Below are 22,558 nucleotides of genomic sequence, written 5' to 3'. Positions count from 1 at the left end.
GAAGGTGCCATTCTCAGCACTGCTTAGTTGTAACAAAGATAGTTCTTTAACCACAGGGAAATTTCAGGCTTGTTAAGATGAGAAGGATGTAAGGGATAGAAAAAGCTGACAGAAAGAAGTATTGAGTCAGATGATGAGGAGAAGATGGTAGTAATATGGGTAACAGGTCATTAGGAGTGCAGTCATCTTTCAGAACCAAAAGTGATGGATGTGATTCTAATCTATCTTTTTTTTTTTTCTATCTTTCCTCCTTATATAGGGAACTCCCATGAATAATTTGTTGGAAGCGGATGCATGTGAATTTTCTGCATGAAGACTCTCAAACTGGATTACATAATAATATGCCTGTATCTGACTCTGTTATTTTGATCCTTAAAAATGATTAGGTTTGTATATGAAATTTAACCCATTTCTGATGAGTGATCTAGACATGAGTTTACATCGGCAAATGGGCTCTGATCGGGACCTCCAGTCTTCTGCTTCCTCTGTGAGCTTGCCATCAGTTAAAAAGGCACCAAAGAAAAGAAGAATTTCGTTGGGCTCTCTTTTTCGGAGAAAAAAAGACACAAAACGCAAGTCTAGGGATTTAAACGGAGGTGTTGATGGAATTGCAAGTATTGAAAGTATTCATTCAGAAATGTGTACAGACAAGAACTCCGTTTTCTCCACATGTACCTCTTCCGATAACGGAACAACTTCTAGCAGCAAACCAAGTGGAGACTTCATGGAATGCCCCTTGTGCCTTTTGCGGCACTCCAAGGACAGGTTCCCGGAGATAATGACTTGTCACCATAGATCTTGTGTGGATTGCTTGCGTCAGTATCTCCGGATAGAAATCTCTGAGAGCAGAGTTAATATTAGCTGTCCAGAATGCTCAGAACGATTTAATCCTCATGATATTCGTTTGATACTAAATGACGACATCTTGATGGAAAAATACGAAGAGTTTATGCTTAGGCGATGGCTGGTTGCGGATCCTGATTGTAGGTGGTGCCCAGCTCCAGATTGTGGGTATGTATTTTTTCCCGATATCTTCAAAAAAAAGTGACAGCATAAATAGATAATGTTCATAGCATTATGCTTTTTTGAAAAGTTAATAGCTTTGCTTTAGCGTTTTGTGTGTTGTAGGAGTAGGTAGCAGGCAGAATTCTCTTTAAAAAGAAAAAACAACCGCAAACAAACAAAAAACCCCAAAATTAATGAAAACCAAAATAACAAAACAAAGAAAACCCATACAACTAAGCCACTACCTACCTTCCAAAGTAAAACCCTTCCTCAAGTAATTTTTTTTTTCTTTTTCTGCACAGAGGGAATTTCAGCAATGTCATGAAACATTGGTAGGTGGTTGCTATGTATCCACAGCCAGCAAAAAAACCTTAGATGTTGTGCTGCTAAGGCAACCGTGCAAAGCTCAGACTAAAGAGAAGTGAAAATTTGGTGACTGTACTTTTAACTTAGTCCATTTGTTAAAGCACAGTGGGTGTTTTGGTTTTTTTAGCTGTGAAAAATAATTGAAGGTTTTCTTTCAATAAAAAGGCCTATCCAGCTTCAGATACACCTTCCATCTTGAGGCTGGTTGAGACACCACTTGTTGCCTGCCAATAGGATTCTGATGTAAGATAGTAATCAGCTTGTTCCTGCTTATTAGCTGAGGAATGTAATGTTTTAACATTTCTTTAGTGCTTAAACAGTTCTGAAACCATTCTGAATTCTGACATGAGTAGGCTGAATACTCCTGAGCAGCTCATCGCACTTCACTGCTGTTGGTGTCTCATAATGCCATTCTTCAGCAAGTTGCTTTTCAGAGATTGTGTGCATTATCATAATGTCTAAAGGTTACAGCCGTGACTGTGATCCGGATGTGCAGTGCACACTAAAAAACTCATAGAAGGTGACGTCTGTTTCAAAGCCTCACAAATGAGTAATAAGTAAAAGGAAGAATTCTTTTGGAAGAATGTTGGAAAAGAGCAAGCAAAATAGGACTGACTGTTAGGTAGATTAAGCATCTGAACATTAACATTAGAATATTTAATGTTCAGCAGTCTTTCAAATTTAAATTGTATGTTAAGAAACATATTTAAAATACTATGAAAGCAAAATTCTTTAAATGAAACAGGGTTTGCTAATGTGGGTCAAAAGCAGGGCCTGTATCAGGAATAGTGTGGCCAGCAGGAGTAGGGAGATGATCATTCCCTTGTACTCTGCACTGGTGAGGCTGCACCTCGAGTAGTGTGTCCAGTTTTGGGCCCCTCTCTACAAGAAGGACATTGAGGTGCTGCAGAGGGTACAGAGGTGGGCTACCAAGCTAGTGAAGGATTTGGAGCATGTCTCGTATGAAGAATGGCTGAGGGATCTGGGGCTGTTTAGCCTGGAGAAGAGAAGGCTGAGGGGAGACCTTATCACTGTAACTACCACTACCTGAAAGGAGGTTGTAGTGAGGCGAGGGTCAGTCTGTTCTCCCTAGTAACAAGCGACAGAACAAGGGGAAATGGCCTTAAGCTGCACCAGGGGAGGTTCAGACTGGATAGTAGGAAGAATTTCTTTGCTGAAAGAGTTGTCAGGCATTGGAACAGCCTGCCCAGGGAGGTGGTGGAGTCACTGTCCCTGGAGATGTTTAAGAGACGGGTAGATGTTGTACTTCGGGACATGGTTTAGTGGTGTTGATGGAGCTAGGACAAAGGTTGGAGTTGATGATCTTGAAGGTCTTTTCCAACCGAAACTGTTCTATGATTCTGTGATAGTTTCTTTCGTCCTCTGGTCCGTCCAAAGTGGATGGCATTGTTGTGGTATAGTTTGAGCAGAGAAGGAAAAATGACTTGAGAGATGGATTGATTGCATGAGCATGGTCCATGTCAAGTAGACAAAACCAGTAGAGCTTGCTCTTAATATTTCAATAGTGCAAAAGAAAACAACCACTAGAAGGCATTATTTGATAGGCAGAAGTATGCTTTGCTCAAGTTTTCATGAGTTGTGTTCTGGACAAACTTGTTACTCAAGGTAAGGGGGAGCATAAAAGAACTGTTAAACCATTTTCTGTTAAGCCGTGTTTCAGTGATTCACATACTTTTTTTAGTACTTCACTAAGTAAACTAAGGTAGATTCATTTAATGGAGACTTTTCACCTTATTTGTTGTGCCTTAGTTTTCTCAATCTGTTTCAAAAAAAATATCCAAAGTATCTTTAAATGGTCAGAAATGATAATGATAATTGCTATAGATAATACCATTATAAAAATAAAAAGTGGGTGTTCAGAAGTTAGTTCTGTGCAATTGTGTGGGACATCAGCGATGTATTTAAATCATTGCTTGAAAACTGCCTGCTGCATGCTCCTTACTCTGATGGTTGTATCCTGTGGAGAAAACAGTATATTGCCAGGCAGCTGAGCGGCAACAGTGTTTATGTGTGAGGGGAACAAACTAATACTATATGGGCAGCTTTAAGTGTACCTTTGATAACACAGCTTTTTCCTCATGTATTTCATGTGGTAGGGAAATGCTTCACAGTGATAGATGGATTCTGTTTTTAATGCACAGATAGTACCCCCTCACTGAACTCCCATTACTAGTTTAGAATCAGATGAATTTGAATACTTGCATACTTCTCAGCAGGATCATTCTTTCTGGTTGTCATCCTGAAGAAACAAGAGCTTGTGTGCTCATGTTTTGTCTTCTTCCCCATCCTTCTCCTGATCACTTTTGAAACCTTTAGCACCTTCAGATATGTTGGGCAGAGGGGGCTGAGCATTCAGCATAAGTTAATCTAAAAAGTTTGGGGGGTGATAAATACTTGAGCAAAAGAGAGACCATCAGTAATGTCTCCAGCAAGAGAAATACCTGCATATGAATCCTACAGTTACCTTTTGAAATTTGGCCTTCCAGGCAGGCACCACAGCACTGTCTGACAAGTCGGTATGTGCCTAGCTGGGAGCCTGCTGCAGCACTGGTCTCTTGCCTCGCTGTTAGCCAGGGGAGCTGGGAGAAAGCACCCAGAGGAAGATGGGAAGGAGGATTGGAAGCGTATAGTATAGAAAGTAGTAATGGGGATTTAATTTTGTTGTGGAGCATAAAAGGAAGATGGAGGAAGGAATCGTACAGGTGTGAGATTTAGGGAAGCAACCACTATTCAGACTTTCACTGAACAGCCTATGGCTGCTCACACACATTGTTTAAAGATGAGGTATCACATATAGTATGCACAAACTTCACATCGGAATTATGTTGTACGACAGTAGTTGCGGTTTCTAATTGCTTTGGCACCTGTAATCAACTTGTACATATGCAATTAAAACTGAGAGCTCTTTTTTTTTTCCTCTGAACAGATTTTGATATGCTGTACTGGCAGAATGCATTAGGGTTGTGATGGTAGCTGACCTGATTTTAGCATGGATCAAATATTTCATGAAGGAGCTGGATGGAATGCATTTACTGAACTTGCAATTAATCGCAAAGTAGGAGCGGTGCAATAACTTCAGAGTGTAGCATTATTTCCTAAAGTTGTCTTTAAAATTAGAAATAAGTACTGTAATAAACAGGAAATAAGGTGCAAAGTAGACCATTTTGGTAGAAAAAATTTGCTGTGCAAATAGGTAAAAAGGAACTGAATGTATGGTGCTTGACAATGCTTCAACTTTCCCCAGCGTTGATGAAACATCCCATGTAGTGCTGTTTCAGGGTTTGGGCATCGCACTTGGACAAAGATCTGGACCAGATAAAGAGCAAATAATTGTAAAATGTTTGATCCCTGAAGGGAAAAAAAAAAATAAGGAAGGAAAAAAAAAAAAGAGGGAAGCTAGGTTAGTTTGTTATAATGTTTGAGGTTTTTTCCTACATTGTGGGCCCCTGTGTTCTCAGGAAACAACAAAGAATAGTTAAGAAGTAAATAACTCTTTTCAGCTGTCTTTCACTTCTAGGACCTGTTTTTACCCCAAATAGAGATGGCAAAACTGGAGCCAAACAGATCTTGAAACAAAGTTAACTGCAGTATTAAGTGTATTACTACTACTGCGGTCAAAGTGAAAAACTTCTCATGATCTTCCCAACAAGAGAACTATGGATTAGTTTGGAGAAGAACCTCTGTAGTTCTGCCCTGGACAAGCTGCCTGGGAGCTGTGTGGTCTCTAGGACTAAAGCAGTCTAATGCCAGAAAGGGTTGATAGTGCTGGCACCACAGTCTTTCTGACCCTAGGCTACTTTGTCCTCTGCTTTTGTTGCAAGCTCAAATGCATCCTGACCATTGTTGTCACCTGGAATACTGTAATAGTCTGGACCAGCTGCAACATGCCTGCAGTGGCTTGGTGGGGGACACTGGCAAATAGGTGACCTTTCCCTGGGGAAGGAGCACAGATAAGGAAACCTCCTAGGCTTTGTTCCAGACTAATTTTTTGAGATTCTGTTTCTTCATAGAAGTTTTCCGATGTCATTTTAACAAGCCTTAGTGAATCAGTATTCCAAATGTGTTCTGTCTTTTCTTCTGTCTGAATTATTTAAAGGTTTTGCTCTGAGATCGTATTGCTGACATTATTGGAAGAGGGCAGCAACTCCTAGATTTTCTTATCTTTGTCAAGCAGAGGGCAGATAAAGGCAAAAGAGTATAAATTCTGTGTTCCTCTTCTCACTGCACATCCTTTCTTCAATTAATTGCTCTCTGCCTCTGGTTTTTGTTTTACTTGTTATTACTTTGAATTTGGTTATTTGTCCCTTCTCTCAGCCTAACAAGAACCTTTGGCTTTAACATCGCCTGGAAAACGAATGCAAAATGTTGAAATTAAACCTGTAATCTTGTACAGTTTGAACTGAGATTTGCTCTGGTCTAAAAAGTGACTTTCTAGAGGTATGCCAGTACATCAGTCCCAAATGGGAATCAGGGACGTGCCCATTCTTTATTAGCAATGGGAAGCAGGATGTAAATTGATACTCCATTCTTGGCCTATACTTGAGATTCTTTCGTATAACATTAGTAAGTCTTGGATGTACCCCCGTATGTTGAAGAAGCATTTGGATCAGAGTCTTTCTGTGCACATACAAAGCAATTATCTCTTCAGTTGCAGTAAGTGAGAAAATAGAGCTGATTAACTTGGCAACAATATAGAAGAGTCTAACAATTATTGAAACAAATTTTTACTTGGAAAGTAGGAAATATTTGAAAACAGACAAGCGTATATCTCCTTTTTATTTAAGTGCATCATCTGTAACTTAAAGGTTGAAAACTATTTGCAGAACTTCTTGGGGGGGAACTTCAAATATACTGGTTTAAAACACTAATGAAAGGGATAGGATTTGCATTAACTTTACAGAGCTTCAGATCTAGCTACTCTAAAATGAAAAGCTAAATTTTTAGATAGATATGTGGGAATAATTTTTTTGGTATCATTACTAATAAAGAATACTTTGAGTTAATTCGTGCAACTACTATAAATTGGACAGGGGGTAACAATAAACAATTTAGTCTTTTAAAATATAATTACCTTCATTTAAACCATAAGTTTAAGCCCTGCTGCATTTATAAATCTGTTGAAGTGTATTCTTGGGGACTGTTCACGTGAATAAAACTATACATCTGTTTTAAGTGTTCATACCAGTGGACCTAGTATTATTTCTATTAAAAAGAAAGTATTGCATAAAATCATTTAAAAAATTACAGTGGGTAGGAATTAAGGCACCTGGGTGTATAAGCATATATTTATTATTAATATGAACAATAATACACATTGTCTGTATTTTTATCATGTGAACTTTAAAAGGCAAACCTGGTGGAGGAATTGATTTGTGGTAACAACTCTTGTCATTGTATAGAATTGTTTATGTAGTGTCTGATGGCAAGAGTGTAACGCAGTTTGGTAAGTCTCAAAGTTTTTGGAGCTTTTTGCTGTATAATATTGTCAGAGTAGAGGTGGCAATGACTCCCTGAACTCAAAGCATTTTCTGCATTTACAGTTTGAAATGTATTTTTAAAAATTCTCAAAAAAATGTAATTGTCCTAATTGAGAAACCAAAATCCGTATTTATTAAATACTTGCTTTGATTTTTTTGATGTTTTAAAATATAAAGACTGAACAAACACCTATTTAAAGTAGTATTCGTGTTAAGAGGCCATCAGTAAAATAAAATGTCATGCAGTACCAAGTCAGATGCCTTTACAGTAATAGATTACACTACAGGTCACTTCGCAGGGATTCTCCCAGATTATAGGAAGGTCAAGCTTAGACATGCCCGTAGTGACTGGGACACTCTTGAAACTAACTTTTTCTAGTTGCTTAAATACCTTTTTTTGGTTTTACTGTCCTGCTCTTCTAAACTGTGGTTGCTTTGTGATGGTAAACCTTACGGTGCTGCATTCAGCCTTACTACGGTGGGGTAGAGCAAAGTGTTACGCTGATCGTGGTATTTCTGTACAGTCCTATCTAATGCAATGATAGAGTTGTGGATGGAGGCGGTAAGCAACCTGTGCTGGCCACCTAATGTCAACTCCTGATGTCCACTGCCTTTGTACCTGTTTCAGCTGCTCTGGCAGCTGTCTTACCTGCTTTGATCTATAGATGGGACTGTTTTTAATAACAAAATACTCTCTTGCCCCTCTTGATCATTCAAGATATGCTGTGATCGCTTTTGGGTGTGCCAGCTGTCCCAAACTTACGTGTGGACGAGAAGGCTGTGGAACTGAGTTTTGCTACCACTGTAAGCAGATTTGGCATCCAAACCAGACCTGCGATGCTGCTCGCCAGGAGAGAGCTCAGAGCCTGCGTCTGAGAACAATTCGTTCTTCGTCTATTAGTTACAGCCAGGAATCTGGAGCAGCAGGTATTTATGATTAGGATACTGTGTCTGTAAAATATCTTTTTAGTACATCTGCAGAATTAACTCCAAAAAGGAAAGAACTGAACAGTAGCATGGCCGATACTAGCTGCTTTGTCTTTCAGAACATAAAACATACAATTTTAAGTTTAAATTCAAATTTTAAATGTTAGAATTTGAAATATTCTGTGACCACAGCACCTGGCTTCAATCTCACAGGCTTGTCAGCATTTTAAATTCTTCCTTTGTAGCTGAAAAATGTGAAGTCAAAGGAACTTGCTGCAAAGCATTCTCTGTTTGGCAGGCTGGCTTCATTATTTGTTTCACTTATACACTGGGAATGCTTTTCTCCACTGTAGGTGAAATTTCACAAGGCTGCTAATAATAAAAGCTGTTAAAAATAAAACAAAACCACTGATTTTCTGCTTTCAAAAGAGTATGTCTGATGCCAGCTCTGGTGTTTGACATCTGTTTGTTAGTACAAATTTCTGGTTTTCAATAAAATCGCCTGTCTTGGCTACCAGAAAGCAAACAATTCCATCTTCATAAAATTGTTTGTAACCACCAAAAAAAAGAGGATGAAGTATTCAGAGTAGTATTTTGCAGAGCAAGAGTCCAGTCTGCTATTGGTAAGAATTGGCTCCAAGTTCCACCAGACTTTGATCTATTTGGCAGCTTTTGTGTCTGCCTTACCAAACAAGGTAGATGTTTGGGGAAAAGAGTCTCTCTTGCAGCTTGAATGTGGTTAGAGTTGTTCTCTAATCCAGCCCTAGACTTGAGAGTCTCTAATTTGTTGTTTGCGCTGGCTTATTTTAACAAGGCATTCCATCTTGTCTTAGAAATTGGCATCTTGCTCTAGTTTTCAAATAAATTTCAAAATAAACTTTAAATAAATTGCCCTTTGTCACTCGCAGCGTGAACAGCAGTAGCTCTGGCGTACCTGTGCTGTAAGAACTTGCTCAGTTCAGCTACGGCAGTAGGTCGTGCATCTGTTCCCATCTGGGAATAGCTAGTGCATCCTTGCAGCTGCTCACTGCCCTTTTGCACTGGAGTTGCTAGAGGTACAACTTCTGCTGGTTCTGCACCTCTTTGGATATTCTTTATGCAAGTGTAACCCCACTCTTCCCTTTGTCCTACCTAGTAGCACAGAGGCAGTAAACTTTGACTCCTGCACTAGGAGCTGCAAGTTTTTTCTGCTGCTTTGGGTAAATAGCTTGTCCCAAAGTGCAGATGCTAACCGGTAACGTGAAGGAACAAAGATCACAGCTGTGGTTGTGTCCATGCACAAATATTTCACTGTTGCTCAATGACCCCTCGTTTGTTAATGATGGAGCTCGTCACTTAGCTGCATTTTTCAGCATTTGACTTGGGAACAAGGAAGGCCTCCAGGATATTTTTTTCTACAATTTTTTTTTTTTTCTAGGGAGTAAGTAGTAAGTAGGGCTGTGAAAAAGAATCAAGAGGAGGCTGGTGATGCCAAAGAAATGCACTTAATGTGGAAGGGGAGATGGATTTAAGATAAGAAGAAATAACAGAGTGGAGACTGAATATTCAAGCAAAAGATTCATAGCAACATGAAATGTGAAAGAGGATTATATTTAAAGAGACCATCTTATCAGTCCTGTATTACCATACATATTTAATATCAAACTCTAATATATATTGCATTAAGCTTAGAAAATCCTTGAACAGAGTGTATGCATTAACCATTCAGTTACTTGAATGTGATCTAATATGCCTTGTTTTCATTAGTTTTGCTTGGTCCAAGGTTTACAAATATAAATAGCTATGAAGTCGTTGCCAAATCAAGATTTGCAAAACAAACTTACAATAAACTTCTTCCATTTTTTCAGATAATGGTTCAATGTATGTCTATATTTTGATTAAATCTGCTTGTGTGAAGAACTGATAATGATCTTAATATTCCTTTTTAAACAGCTGACGACATAAAGCCATGCCCACGTTGTGCTGCTTATATAATAAAAATGAACGATGGAAGCTGCAATCATATGACTTGTGCTGTCTGTGGCTGTGAATTCTGTTGGCTATGTATGAAAGAGATCTCAGATTTACATTATTTAAGGTACATTTAAGAAAAAAAAATCTGTGGTTGGCAGTTTGTTTTCTAAAGTATATAGAAGTAGATTCCTGGGTGCTGTAAGTCTGCCTTTCTTGTTGGAGTAGAAAATCACAGTTGAAGTATCCGTATCTGAGAATTAAGTTAGTTTTCAATGCATGTATTTAAATTAGTGTCTTGTTATTTTTTTATTTTAAACTATTTTTCTAAGTTTCGTGCATGCAATGTGTACTTAGTGCAACAAATGAAGTGTTTTAGATGAATGTACCCACTATTTTTACTGATGTCTTAATACTGCTGTATGTTCTTCGTAGTAAGCAATACGTAAACTCTGATTGTGTAAGTTACCTGTGAACCACAGATTGGCATGTGGTAATATGCAATATGCTTCTCTTTACATTGCAAAACATTATGTAAAGGCAAAAAAAAAACCCAGCAAACCTCTGAAGAAATTATAACTGATGGCTTGGTATCCATAACGTATGTAACTTGGACCTAAGTAACTAGAGAACTGTTAGTACTGTATAGTTATGTTGATTTATTTACAGTTTCTTTACAGTTTTCTTACTTCTTTCTATTAGCCCATCAGGTTGCACGTTTTGGGGAAAGAAACCATGGAGCCGTAAGAAGAAAATACTGTGGCAGCTAGGCACACTTGTTGGAGCTCCTGTAGGAATTGCCTTAATAGCTGGCATTGCTATTCCTGCTATGATCATTGGAATTCCTGTGTACGTGGGACGTAAGGTAAAATGTGCTACAACCCCTAATATGCTTCAGGTTTTACCTTCTGCATTGTATGACCTGGGTAATACTATGTTCAGCTGGCTATCTTCACCAGCCCTTAAAAAAATCAAAACAAAGCAAAAACCCAAACAACCCCCAGAAACCCAACCAAACCAACCCCTGAAGGGTTTAAGGATATTTGTTTGGAAGGAGAAGTAGTGTTTTTAAGAATGTAGTTCCTCTTAAAACAGACAGAGCAAAACATAGAACAATTTCCAATTTCTGCATCTTGCCATGGAAGTTCTTGGATGCCTTTTCAAAATTGCTGTGTTTTTCCCTTTTGTCCCTTAGAATCAAACAATATTTAGAGGAGAAGGAAGCAAAAAGAAATTCCTTCTTATTTTTTCTTAAAAGCAAATAGTTACCAGTATTTTCGTCTAAAATTCTGCTAGTAGAGGCGTGCTCATGCACAAGTTTAAGCATTTATATTCAGCAGCTTGTTAATTGCCTTGGGCCGGTCCGCCATGTGGAGCAGTGTTCAGTGCAGGTAGCTAGACAGCATCTATCTTCATTTTACTGTTTGTGGGAATCGGCTGGAAATGACCACGTTAATCAGGAGGCAGTTGACGTATTTCCTTTCAAAAATAGAACCAATAGCTTTTAGTATAAAGTAAATGACAAATTGTGAGGAAAACAAAAGATAATGACATCTCCTATTTTTAATGTAGGATAAAGCAGTAAGTTATCCAGATCTTTTGGAAATGGGCTTTTTGAAATGACGGCTTGGTTCAGCAGGTGCTAATTGTTCAGTTACATGTCCTGGATGGCATAATCAGAAGATTTGTTTATTTCTGCTTTTGTCTGTGTTCTCACAGTGACTGGCACAGACACATAATTCTACATTTATCGGGGTGGGGTGTTTGTCATGAGTTGTTGCTGCTAGACAAGGAGTCCAGGCATGCAGCTCTTCCACTGTATTCTTTTTCATCTTCTTTCAAGCAAGTGCTCCTACCTTCTGCTACAGTTGTTTTTTGACCCTTCTGTTCTGTTTTGCCTTAGTCCCATACAGTTGATGGAACCTTATAAATGGTAAGAGGAGGAAAGCAGCAGTTACCTGTTTCAAATTACTATTGCATGTTCTGCTTTTCTCGTTAGATTTTGGGGTCCTCATTACTGAGCACCTTTCACATATTAACAGTAGAGTTGGTCTGTGAGGGCAGCCTCGTAAGAATTTCCATTGCACCCCACTGCTTAATGGTCGTTTTTCTGTGACTCCTGTCACATGTTTGCACTTTTCTTCAAAACACCTGATGATGGAGATTCCACAGGCTCTCCAAGCCTAATTTTCTTAGTAAAATTGATTTTTCTAACATTAATGTAAATTCTGTTCCGACACTGGATTCTTACTGCCCTGTCTTCGGCTGACATAAAGAATCCTTTTGCTTTGCAATATCCCATTACATATTTGATGAGTTTTAAGTCTGCTTTGGTTCTTGTCTCTAAACAAACCTAGCACTTCCAGTTTTTTCTTGACAAACTGTATTTTTAGACCTCTAGTTCTCATATTTTCTTATGGATTTCCTATCAGTTGTTCATACTGCCTTTGTTTTTGTTCAGTCTGAATACAGCAGTGAAGCTGAAGCATTACTGCTGCTGAGTTAAATGAGAGGGTGATCCTGTGCATAAAACTGCCAATTATCTTTTTCTCAACAACATGCTATTTTCACTTTGTGTACTCTAAAACACATACCCTTCCCCACTATACTGATATTTTAGATAATTAGTCTCTTCCTAAGGAGGTGTTGAACTCATTACTGTTGTGCTGCATCTTAGTCATTTCAGGTCCTTTTTTTTTCGACTTCTCAAGACTCACCTCAGTTCTTGCAACCTTACCAGATTGTATTTGCCTGAAATTCAACACATGCATTCTTTTCCTTCCATCTTCCAGGTTAATGAAATCATTGAATACTCTTGGATCCAGGGCATGTGTCTTGGAAAAGTATAGGGTGAGAGTTTCAATTTGAGGAGTGAAAAAAAACTTGGATGTTTTCTATCTGTTTTACACAAAGCTAATATTAGTTTTCTCTAGTCCATTTTCCAGTCTGGACTGTTAGAACCTGTTTGAGTGTCATACAAAAAAGCGTCAAAATATTGTTCGAGTCAGTGCATGACATCTGCTTCTCCCCATCCTCTGTCACAGAAGAAAACTAAATTGACATGATTTCTGCTTGAAAAAAATCAGTGTGGCCTCTTTATTTCCTGCATTTTCTTTGGTGTCTACAAGTTCCCAGTTTTCAGGAAATTAAAGTTCAGTTCACTGGTCTTTAATTCCCCAACTTCTTGGTTTACACCTTTTATCATTGCAGTTTAACTTTTTCAAGTTTTCCTGATTTTTTTTTTTCCAGACATCTTCTATGAATAATAATTTTCAAAATTATTATTAGTGGCTCTGAAATTGGGCCTGCTAAGATATTTTTCAGATCAGCTCATGTAAGTACAGTCTAACTTGCTGTTTTCCTACAGATCTTACTCCTTTGTCATCAGTCACCTGGCTCGTAGTTGATCTTTAGTGACAACTGAAGGGGAAAAAATTGAACAGGCCTCCAGTTTCATCCACTGTCTGTCTTTCCTTCTTGTTAAATAGCAAACTGATCCATTTTGGTCTTTCTCTTACTAGCAGTGTGCTTGTACAATATTTTCTTGTTGACTTTGATGTCACTTGCTTTCTGTCTCCTCTATTTCAGCCTTTCTGATTTTATCCTGACACACTCATGCTGTTCCTTTATAACCATTTCATAGTAATCTGACCTACTTTCTATTTTCTTAATGCTGCTCCTGCTTCAGTAAAGGAAGCTTCCTTGTTCTTTTACAATAGTCTGTCCGTCTTCTGCATTGGAAGAGTTTGTGCTTGTGCTTTGATAGTTTCCTTAAGGAAGTGCTAGTCCTCTCTTTTTATAGATACAAGTCTTGTAACCTACCAGTTTACTGAAATCCCTGTTCTTCTGGCCCAGTATCTTTATTTGGATATTCTTTACTTGGTATTCTGAAGTCTCTTATTTCATAGTCATTCCTACCAATGTAACCTTCTATCTTGATGTTTTCTATCCGTTTCTTCTCTGCAACCACTCCCTTCCAATCGTTTTTGTTGCTTTGTGTTTAAGGAATCCAGTAGCCTTTATAGCTGCTTTGTTTGTTGTATGCCTTTTGTTTCAGTAATTAAAATTGCACATAACAGTGAAATTCAGTACCTGATATAATCCTAATAATTGCTCAGAGCCCCATGAAACCCCATCTTCCTGGGTTTGTAAAGCTTATGCACTCATACTGTGAGACTGTTCGTGTTCAATTTTTCCTTTTTAATCCATACATACGTTCCACATTCAAGTGCTCCCTCAGTCCGTGCTGCTCTTTGTACCTCAGAGCAAGTAAATGCATTCTTGTTATACAAAGTGCAGCATCTTCTCTGCCATTTCCTTGTCTGTCTTGCCTGAACAAACACTTTAAATTTATTCCAAAATGAGAACTACCCTACCAAATCTCTAATTGAAATTATAATTTAGAAAGCACAGCATTTAATAAAACTTCCAGCTCATTGTTGTCATTCTTTTTGTGGTAGCGTATTGATACAAAAATTTTATGATCTCAGTACTCTTTTGTGTTCCTCCTTAGATGTAGTGAGGATTAACTTGGCCTTGTGACAGCTATTAAGATAGTGACCTATTGTTCCTTTGTAATTATGTCTTAACCAAGCACGATGACAGATGAAGTGCATATCCTGAAACAGCCATGTTCCTAGAGGGAGTAAATGAAACACAGAAAGTAGGAAACCTCTGTAGAACAGTGATCTTTGAAGGTCTTTCAGGTTCATTTGGGATTTGTGGCAGATAAGTTTGAGGCAGTCAAATTTTAGAGTTGTGGCAGACTTGAATCATCAGTAAGGGTTTTGGTTAGTAGATTCCTCCGTACATAGTAATACAGCTAAGATTCACGTTTGCTAAAATATTTCCTGTCTCAACAGCCTGTCGTGAGAGGGTGCCAGAGCAATGGAGCTCTTACTCTTCCCTTCTCCCAGGCTATGTTTGATGAAGGCAGCCTTACTACGTGGCTCTGTTATGTCAACCTCTGTTTCCATCGATCTAATAATTTGTGAAAGTTTCACTCCATGTTGTTTAGGGGAGGGATGGCTGGGAATAAGAAGTGTCAGTTTTATCTGATGTGGTAATCTTTCATCGTGAAAATTGTCTGCTTTTCCCAACCATGTGAGCTGGAGTAACGATTAAACAAGCAAAGAAAGCTGTTTGATGATTTAGCTCTTCTAACTTGAGGCTGAAAGTAAATACTTAGTTGCTGGATGGGAGGACTTCTAACTTTTAAGAAGTTGCCTACAATTAGGAAATGTATAAATTTTCTTTTCTTTGAGATAAGGAATAAATTGTGACATAGAATGTGGTCTCTCTGGAAGAGAGTAGAGTTCAGATTCCAAACTATATGTCAGTTGTTCCATCCTTGCAGCAGTGTATTATTGGTGGTGGTAATACTCTAAAAACCCTTTCTTCTTTTCTTCTCTCAAGATTCACAATCGATATGAAGGCAAAGACATTTCAAAGCACAAGAGAAACTTGGCTATAGCAGGTGGTGTAACCTTATCTGTAATTGTTTCTCCAGTTGTAGCTGCAGTAACTGTAGGTAAGCAAATATTACTATTTTGTATATTGGTAGCACTTCACAACCAGAACTCCATAAGCGCTCATCAATAAAGCAGCTGAGACAAGTTCTATAGTTTGCTTTTACAGGTGACGGAACTGTGACAATGAGTCTGAGGTTATACATTTATTGGGGCAGAATGGAGAATACAGTACTTCAGGAAATGCTGCATTAAAATGAAGACTTAAAAATAATTTTTATTTTGCAAATTGGAGTTTCCCCATTGTAATATCTGCCTTTAAAAACTAAAGTATTTAAAACTTTTTAAAATGTCCGACCAAGAAAAACCTGTTGCCACGGAGTCTGTTTGTGTTGGAATAAGTTCATATCAAACTTTTCTCAACACAGGAAAAATACGCTTTAACATTACAGTAGTTGACCAACTATTTGTTATGCTCTGGGACTCGGTTTGCGTCCTATCTCATTCTTTCTCATAGGGATTGTTGAGGGTAGCATTTGAGGAAAGCCTGGCTGTACATTACAACATACTTGTCTCATCTCACCATGTAACTTAAAGATCACTGTAAACAAACCCTGATTTTTTTGAAAGGAGTGGGCTTGCCCAGCACTGCCTTGCTTCTCGTTTGTTGCAGCACAGGCATCTTTACAGTTGCACAGTAAGCTGCCGTGGAGAACTGTTTCACATTAAGAACCACCATTTAGTTTTAAGCTGGATCAGTCCCCTGATCCAATTCATCACGCAGTTGTGTGTGCAGTGTTCCCCCTGGTGCCAGAAGTGATGCTCAGAGAGGGATGAGTGGCCTCAGGAAGACAGGGCTGCTTTTAGCAAGTGGTGGTTTAAATTGGCCATGAAGCTGTGGCTTTAGACTGCTTGTTAACAATGGTGGGACCACTGTGCAAATGCGGATATGCTGGTTACAAAGCTGTCTCTGGTGTCCATCATCGTTGCATTGCTCTCACGTAGCTGTGGTGTCAGATCCCTGCTAAACAGGTCGTGGGACACACAGTCTCATAGATGTAGTTAGAGGTCTGCTTTACCTCATTCTTTCGAGCTGTTTCTTACTGCTGACCAGAGATAAAACTCTGATTTTTGGGGAAAGCAGTTGGGTTTTATTTTGTGGAGTTTTTGCTCTTGCCCTGTTGCCATTAACACATGGCCTCTCATCTCAGGGCATTATGTGGCTTCCAAAATAATGACCTTGAGAATGTGGATTTCCTCCTTGAATGCTGAGGAATTTCTAGTGAGAGGGACTTCCTATAACTTGGAACCTGTCTTTTAAGGTTGGACTGAGGAGCCTTTGCATTGGTTCTGCCTCTGTCCTGGCTTTTTCAGAGTGTGCCAGCTTGCCGTTTTTCTGTTCCTTCTGTGTACTTCCACCAGCAAAGCTGTAGAATGGTTTAATTATATGCCAAAGGAGTAACTTTCACAGTCTGCTGTTAGTGGCGGGATGGATGCGTGTGTCTATCTGCATGCATTTTAGCCCACGGTTCTGTTTGCTGGTTTCCCTTAACGCAGAATTGTTTACTCTTAAGGAAAACTCGTATAATTAAAAATTTTAAATTGAAACAGTGTGATAGAATAAATATGAAATATCCCCTGGTAATAATAATGTTAAGTCCTATTAAATTGATAGAAAAGCCCCAAGTGACTTCAGTGGATGCAAAATCAAGCCCCTTATTAAATTAGTAGAGGTACTAACATTTTTAGTTGAGTAACATTTGAAATAGATCTCTGCTATTTGTGCTTCTTAGGTGGAACATTATTACAGTCCCCAATGGAGCTTATATGAACCCTTCAAGTACTTTCATTTTGTTTGTAAAAGATGTTATGGCCGTACTGGAAGTATTAATTCATCAACCATTAAGCTTCTCTGCCTGCCAGTGTTGATCGAGGACATTCTGCCTGCTGAAAGTAATTTCCTGTCATTTCACCTTAGTGATTTACCAATATTTCTTAATTTTGCTCCCTCCTGATTTCTTGCAAGTGTGAAATATTAAGTAGTCATGGAAAATTAAATCGCTTTTATGAAAAGCTCTAAAATATAAGTCACATTTAATGAAAGACTGTACTTCCCTCTGTAGGTATTGGTGTTCCTATTATGCTGGCTTACGTGTATGGAGTTGTTCCAATTTCCCTCTGCCGAAGCGGAGGCTGTGGTGTGTCAGCAGGGAATGGAAAAGGTGTCAGGATAGAATTCGATGATGAAAATGATATAAATGTTGGTGGAACAAATGCAGCTGTAGGTAAGAAAATTTCTATAAATATGGGGTTTGTGACTTATATTTGATGGACTTAGATACTAGAGTACTTATTTGCAGTTAGGACTACTTCTGCTCGTTGCTGAAAGACCACCTCTCAGATGAGGGTGGCTTCTCTGTGTTCATGTTGTGCTGTGCTGTAACACAAGCAGTGAAGTTTTTCTTGCTCATTTTAATCAAAGCCAGGCTCAAGTCTTTTCCATAGGTAGAAGTTTTAAGGTAAAATTAATGCTGCTTTTTCAGACTCCTGGTTTGTGGAAGCTGGCTGGCTTTTTTAGTTATAATAGGAGGAACTAAATGCTGATCTGATGCTTTATTTTTCAATTACATGGCAATATCCTTTGTGATAGGGTGTCTCTGCGTTCCTCCACTCCATGTTACCTGTCCTATCCATGGTTAACTTTTTGGTATCCTAAGTATGTGATGTCAGGCGTAACCATTATAGCAACTCTAAGAAAGGTCGTTGTGGGTTTTTTTTTTCTTTTTTTGACAAAGTTACCTTTGGGACAGTGTTTTTATAAATCCTTTTTCTCAGCGTCACTTCAGGAGCAGTTTCCATGGTCACATTCTAGGAACTACTAATTCTGCTTCCATAACTGACACCCCTTCTTTATTTCGGTCTAGACACCACTTCAGTAGCAGAGGCACGTCATAACCCTAGTATAGGTGAAGGAAGCGTTGGAGGACTGACTGGCAGCTTGAGCGCGAGTGGTAGCCACATGGATCGAATAGGAGCCATTCGAGACAACCTAAGTGAAACCGCTAGTACCATGGCCCTGGCTGGGGCTAGTATTACAGGGAGTCTCTCAGGAAGTGCAATGGTTAACTGCTTTAACAGGTAAGAGACTGCTTTCTACCATAGGGTATCCCACTCTACATGTAAACAGAGGAAGGGGTATTGTTAGGGTTTGGTTTTGGTTTTGTTTATGGTTGGTTTTAATTGGTTCATATTAAAAGGAGCTGTCTCTGGGAGACAGAGACAGTTCATCTCTGACCAATTTGCTGATTTCCAAGAGATCCAGATCCTGCCAGACCACAATCCTCAAAGAGGAGTGTGATTTTTTATTTTTTTTTTTTTTTTTTCCCCCCCCAGGGTGAGTGGGGACTGAGATCTTGCTCTGCTTCCCACGAGAGCAGTGTCTACCCTGGCGTCAGAGGGGGGCACCTCGTGTCTAACGCAGTCTGTTCTCTGGTGCATCTCACCCCAAAGTCAGAACTGTTGACTTGTTCAGTAGCCTACAGGTACCAAGCTGTGCCTTCAGAACACCTGGGTGGAGTGTGGATTCAAAATGGACTTAGGCAGGAGGGGAGGCACCTGGGCACCTGGCCTTGCTGAGGTGGCAATTTCTTGTCACTTATGTGCTCAATGCCTCCTGTGAATTGGGGCCTTACTGCTTGTTGGCTGTCCTGCACCCTGAAGAGAAAGGGAGGGTCTGGATTGTTAGCATTTAGGGTTCAGGATGGAATTTGCTCCGTAAATCAGGTGCTAACACTGCTCATTTTCTTGTGTAATTCGGAAGCCCAGGCTGTACAGAGTAAGGAGTGCAGGATAGCATCAAGAGTTCTCTTCTGCAGGGATGGGCGTTTCAAGCTGTGACTGCCGAGTGAGATATACTTCTCCTTCTCTTTAGAGAGCTGAGTGGGAAACAAAACAGAAAACCACTTCTAATTCACTGTCACAACATAGATAAACAAGGCACTTGGAGAAAAGCTTATAGTTTGAAATCTGGCTTATCTGCTCAGCCCAACTTAAAATTGCTCAGGTTTCTATTCTTCCTGTTGCAGCTGATAACAGTACAATATAAAGCAGAGTACAGACAGTTCTCTGTTATTTGATTAGTAATAATTTTGCAGCTGGAGAAACATGGGAACTATCATGTCTTGAACTTACATACCCTTCTGATTGTTTCTTCCATTTTTAGAGTACATACTCTAACTGCAAAAGAATTGTAGCTGAGCCTGGAAGTTGCTCTTGTCAATCTCAGGGAGGAAAGAATCCAGAACCTCTGGTTAACATGCAACATTTTGCTTTGTTGGGAAATTAATCTGGTTTTGCTTTGGGGTGTTTTTGTTTGTTTTGTTTTTAATCAAAAAGTCATTTTTGACAGTGGGAAGAGAACCTATTTCAGTAGGGTAATATGCACATCTGTACTAGACTAGCTAATACGCTCTACTTATTACTGAATGGTGGAGAAACTCTACAAGGTGACACTAATTTTCAGCTTTAACTGTAGTAGCAGTGTATGAAACTCTCTCTCTTTCTCTCCAAGACTGGAAGTACAAGCAGATGTGCAGAAAGAACGATACAGTCTGAGCGGAGAATCTGGCACGGTTAGCTTGGGGACAGTTAGTGACAATGCCAGTACCAAAGCAATGGCAGGATCCATTCTGAACTCCTACATCCCTTTGGACAGGTAAGAGAAATGTGGTGAAAACAGAAGATTAATAAGCCTCGCTTATTAAAGGATATTCTAAGTGTGCCTCGGCTGTTCTACTTTAATGATTCCGCTTTGAAACCGCAAATTCTGTTTCAAGTTGAATTACATGTGAGTGCTTACATCTTGCCAAGGTTATTTCCAGAGAGGAACACCATTGCTATAGCTCAGTAAAGTGTTTGGTCTTTCAGACTTTGTGTTTTTCTTTGAGCTGTTTATTTGGTTAAACCCTTAACTTTTCTAAAACAACTTACATCTCTTAACTTTCTTTCGCTATGTATCTTTGAAAGCAGCAAGAGTTTGTTTTACTGTGTTGGTTGGCCTGTCTTAGATGGCCACTTACACTCGCGGATTCTTTCTCGTTCTAGGGAAGGCAACAGTATGGAAGTGCAAGTGGATATTGAATCAAAGCCAGCCAAATTCCGACACAACAGCGGAAGCAGTAGTGTAGATGATGGCAGTGCTGCGGGTCGTAGTAATGCTGGTTGTTCGTCAGCCTGCTTGCCAGAAAGTAAATCTGGTGCCACCAAGTGGTCCAAAGAAACAACAGCAGGAAAAAAATGTAAAGGTAAGCTGAGAAAGAAGAGTAGCATGAAGATAAATGAGACAAGAGAGGACATGGATGCTCAGCTGTTGGAACAACAAAGCACAAACTCCAGTGAATTTGACTCTCCCTCTCTTAGCGATAGTATTCCATCTGTAGCAGATTCTCACTCGAGTCATTTTTCTGAGTTTAGTTGCTCAGATATGGAAAGTATGAAAACTTCCTGTAGCCATGGTTCCAGCGACTATCACACTCGCTTTACCACAGTCAGCGTTCTCCCTGAGGTGGAAAACGATCGCTTGGAAAACTCCCCACAGCCAAGTGGAATCCCTGTGCCTGTTCCAGCACCCTCAAGCACTGATGTTCCACAGCTGAGTTACATTGCTGAGGAAAGCATTAATAATGGATCTTCGACAGATGTAGATTTAGGTGGTGGTGAAACACTGAAAGAAGCAAACAACAACCATTCACAAAATGCTGTGGAATTAAGCACTGCTGTTCAGACTGAAATTTAAGCCTGTACGTGCTGCAAAAATATATTTACCACTAAAGAACCCTGTCTGAAAGCTGGTTGAATTACACACAACTTCCCTAAGTTTCAGGTGACCAGCAGAAGCAAGGTTTTGATATAACTGCATTTTATATATACTTGTCTGATAATGCAAATACTTCATATGGATCTTAGACCCGTGTGAAGAGACATGAAGGCTTTAACCAAGTGCATTACAGCAGTACAAATACGTCCATGTTTTGTATTTTTGCCACGACTTTGCTTGAAAGCATATACTTGGTGTATTTAGAAAAAAATTGGTAAACTCTTAATATGTTAAATGCTGAAATTAATAGTATGTCCTGCACTGTTCGTTTGGAAATGTGGGATTTGGGATAAATGGGTGTTAGCTGAGCGTTAGTGGCTTAAAACCATTCTTGTGTGAACTATTTAAGGGAAGCAAAAGTTTTGCAGAGAGCTATACAATCATATTTCAACAGTGACTATTCGTAACGCTAATTTTGTCTCATAACTGGACACACCATTTAGAGTGCATGTAGGATGAGCCACCTATCTTCAGATGGATGTAGCCTGTGTCAGAAGCGTTTGTATGTGTGTACGTTTTGAGCAAGGTTATGGCATTTTACATAATTTCGAAACAGAAGAAATTGGTACTTGATATGTGGTGGAATGGAGACGTCACCTGTGAAGAACAGTGAGGTTACTTATTTATTCATGCAACCAACCATGCAGCAGATAAGGCTCCTATATAGTGTATAAAGCCTGTGAAATACCAATCCAGTGATTTATAAGCATTATTGAAAAGCAGATGCAGTCACCTTTCACTAGGGGGGAAAAATGGTGCCCCATCAATTCTTGGTGCCTTTGGAAAAGACTGGGTTTGAAGTGCCTGGTCGTTTGAGGATTTTACTGTAATGTTTTCCAGAATGTCCTCTTTGGCCACCTTCGATCACAAAAGAAAATTCTAGGTAATAAAATGACTGTGGTAGATAAATGTATAATAATAATAATAATAATGAAGTATTAGCCTACCAAAGACTCACTCAGGCTTTAGTGGACATGACATCTCTTTGCGAGACATGCATATCTTCAGTCCCAGGATCAGAGTGCAGTGCAATGACTGCCCAAGTGCAAAGATGGGTTCCAAATATGCTGGCTTTTTTCTTTCTTTTGCATATGGAAGATGTACAGCTGAACACAAGCTAAAGTTGGCCAAAGCGCCTGCACTGTTAACATTTTTTTTTGCTATGTAATTCACTAAAATTAAAAAAAAAAAAATTGTGACTATCAGGATAACAGTTAACGATGTTCTGTCTTGTGTTTCATGTATTGCCATTATGGTGCTACTGGAAGTTTGGTTGGATAAAAAGAAAATGCCGTGAGCTGCAGTCCTCTTCCATGACTTATCCTCACCAGTTCAGTAATACGCTTATAACACTAGTGCCAGTTACGTTATTTGGTAATGCTTGTTACAGTATTTGTATATTTGCAATTCAGTTTTGCTCAATAATACGCGTGTAAACTGCATATCTGAAATAAATGTCTAAATACTGA

At 39.2% G+C, this 22,558-nt stretch overlaps 1 protein-coding gene across 1 annotated transcript; it reads left to right on the top strand.

Moving 5' to 3' along the window:
• Positions 1-371: 371 nt before the first annotated feature.
• Positions 372-22,558, top strand: RNF19A (ring finger protein 19A, RBR E3 ubiquitin protein ligase). The gene is made up of 9 exons (XM_009954664.2): positions 372-1,011; positions 7,588-7,796; positions 9,729-9,873; positions 10,449-10,611; positions 15,162-15,276; positions 17,338-17,499; positions 18,139-18,352; positions 19,785-19,928; positions 20,318-22,558. Exons 1-9 carry the CDS (start codon positions 395-397, stop codon positions 21,006-21,008), a joined length of 2,460 nt encoding a protein of 819 aa, XP_009952966.2. The 5' UTR covers positions 372-394; the 3' UTR covers positions 21,009-22,558.

This window comes from Leptosomus discolor, chromosome 5 (genome assembly GCF_034619465.1).
Source record: "Leptosomus discolor isolate bLepDis1 chromosome 5, bLepDis1.hap2, whole genome shotgun sequence".
NCBI classification, from domain to species: Eukaryota; Metazoa; Chordata; class Aves; order Leptosomiformes; family Leptosomidae; genus Leptosomus; species Leptosomus discolor.
Note: the sequence above shows the minus strand (reverse complement) of the source record. Positions and strands in the feature narration are given on the sequence as shown.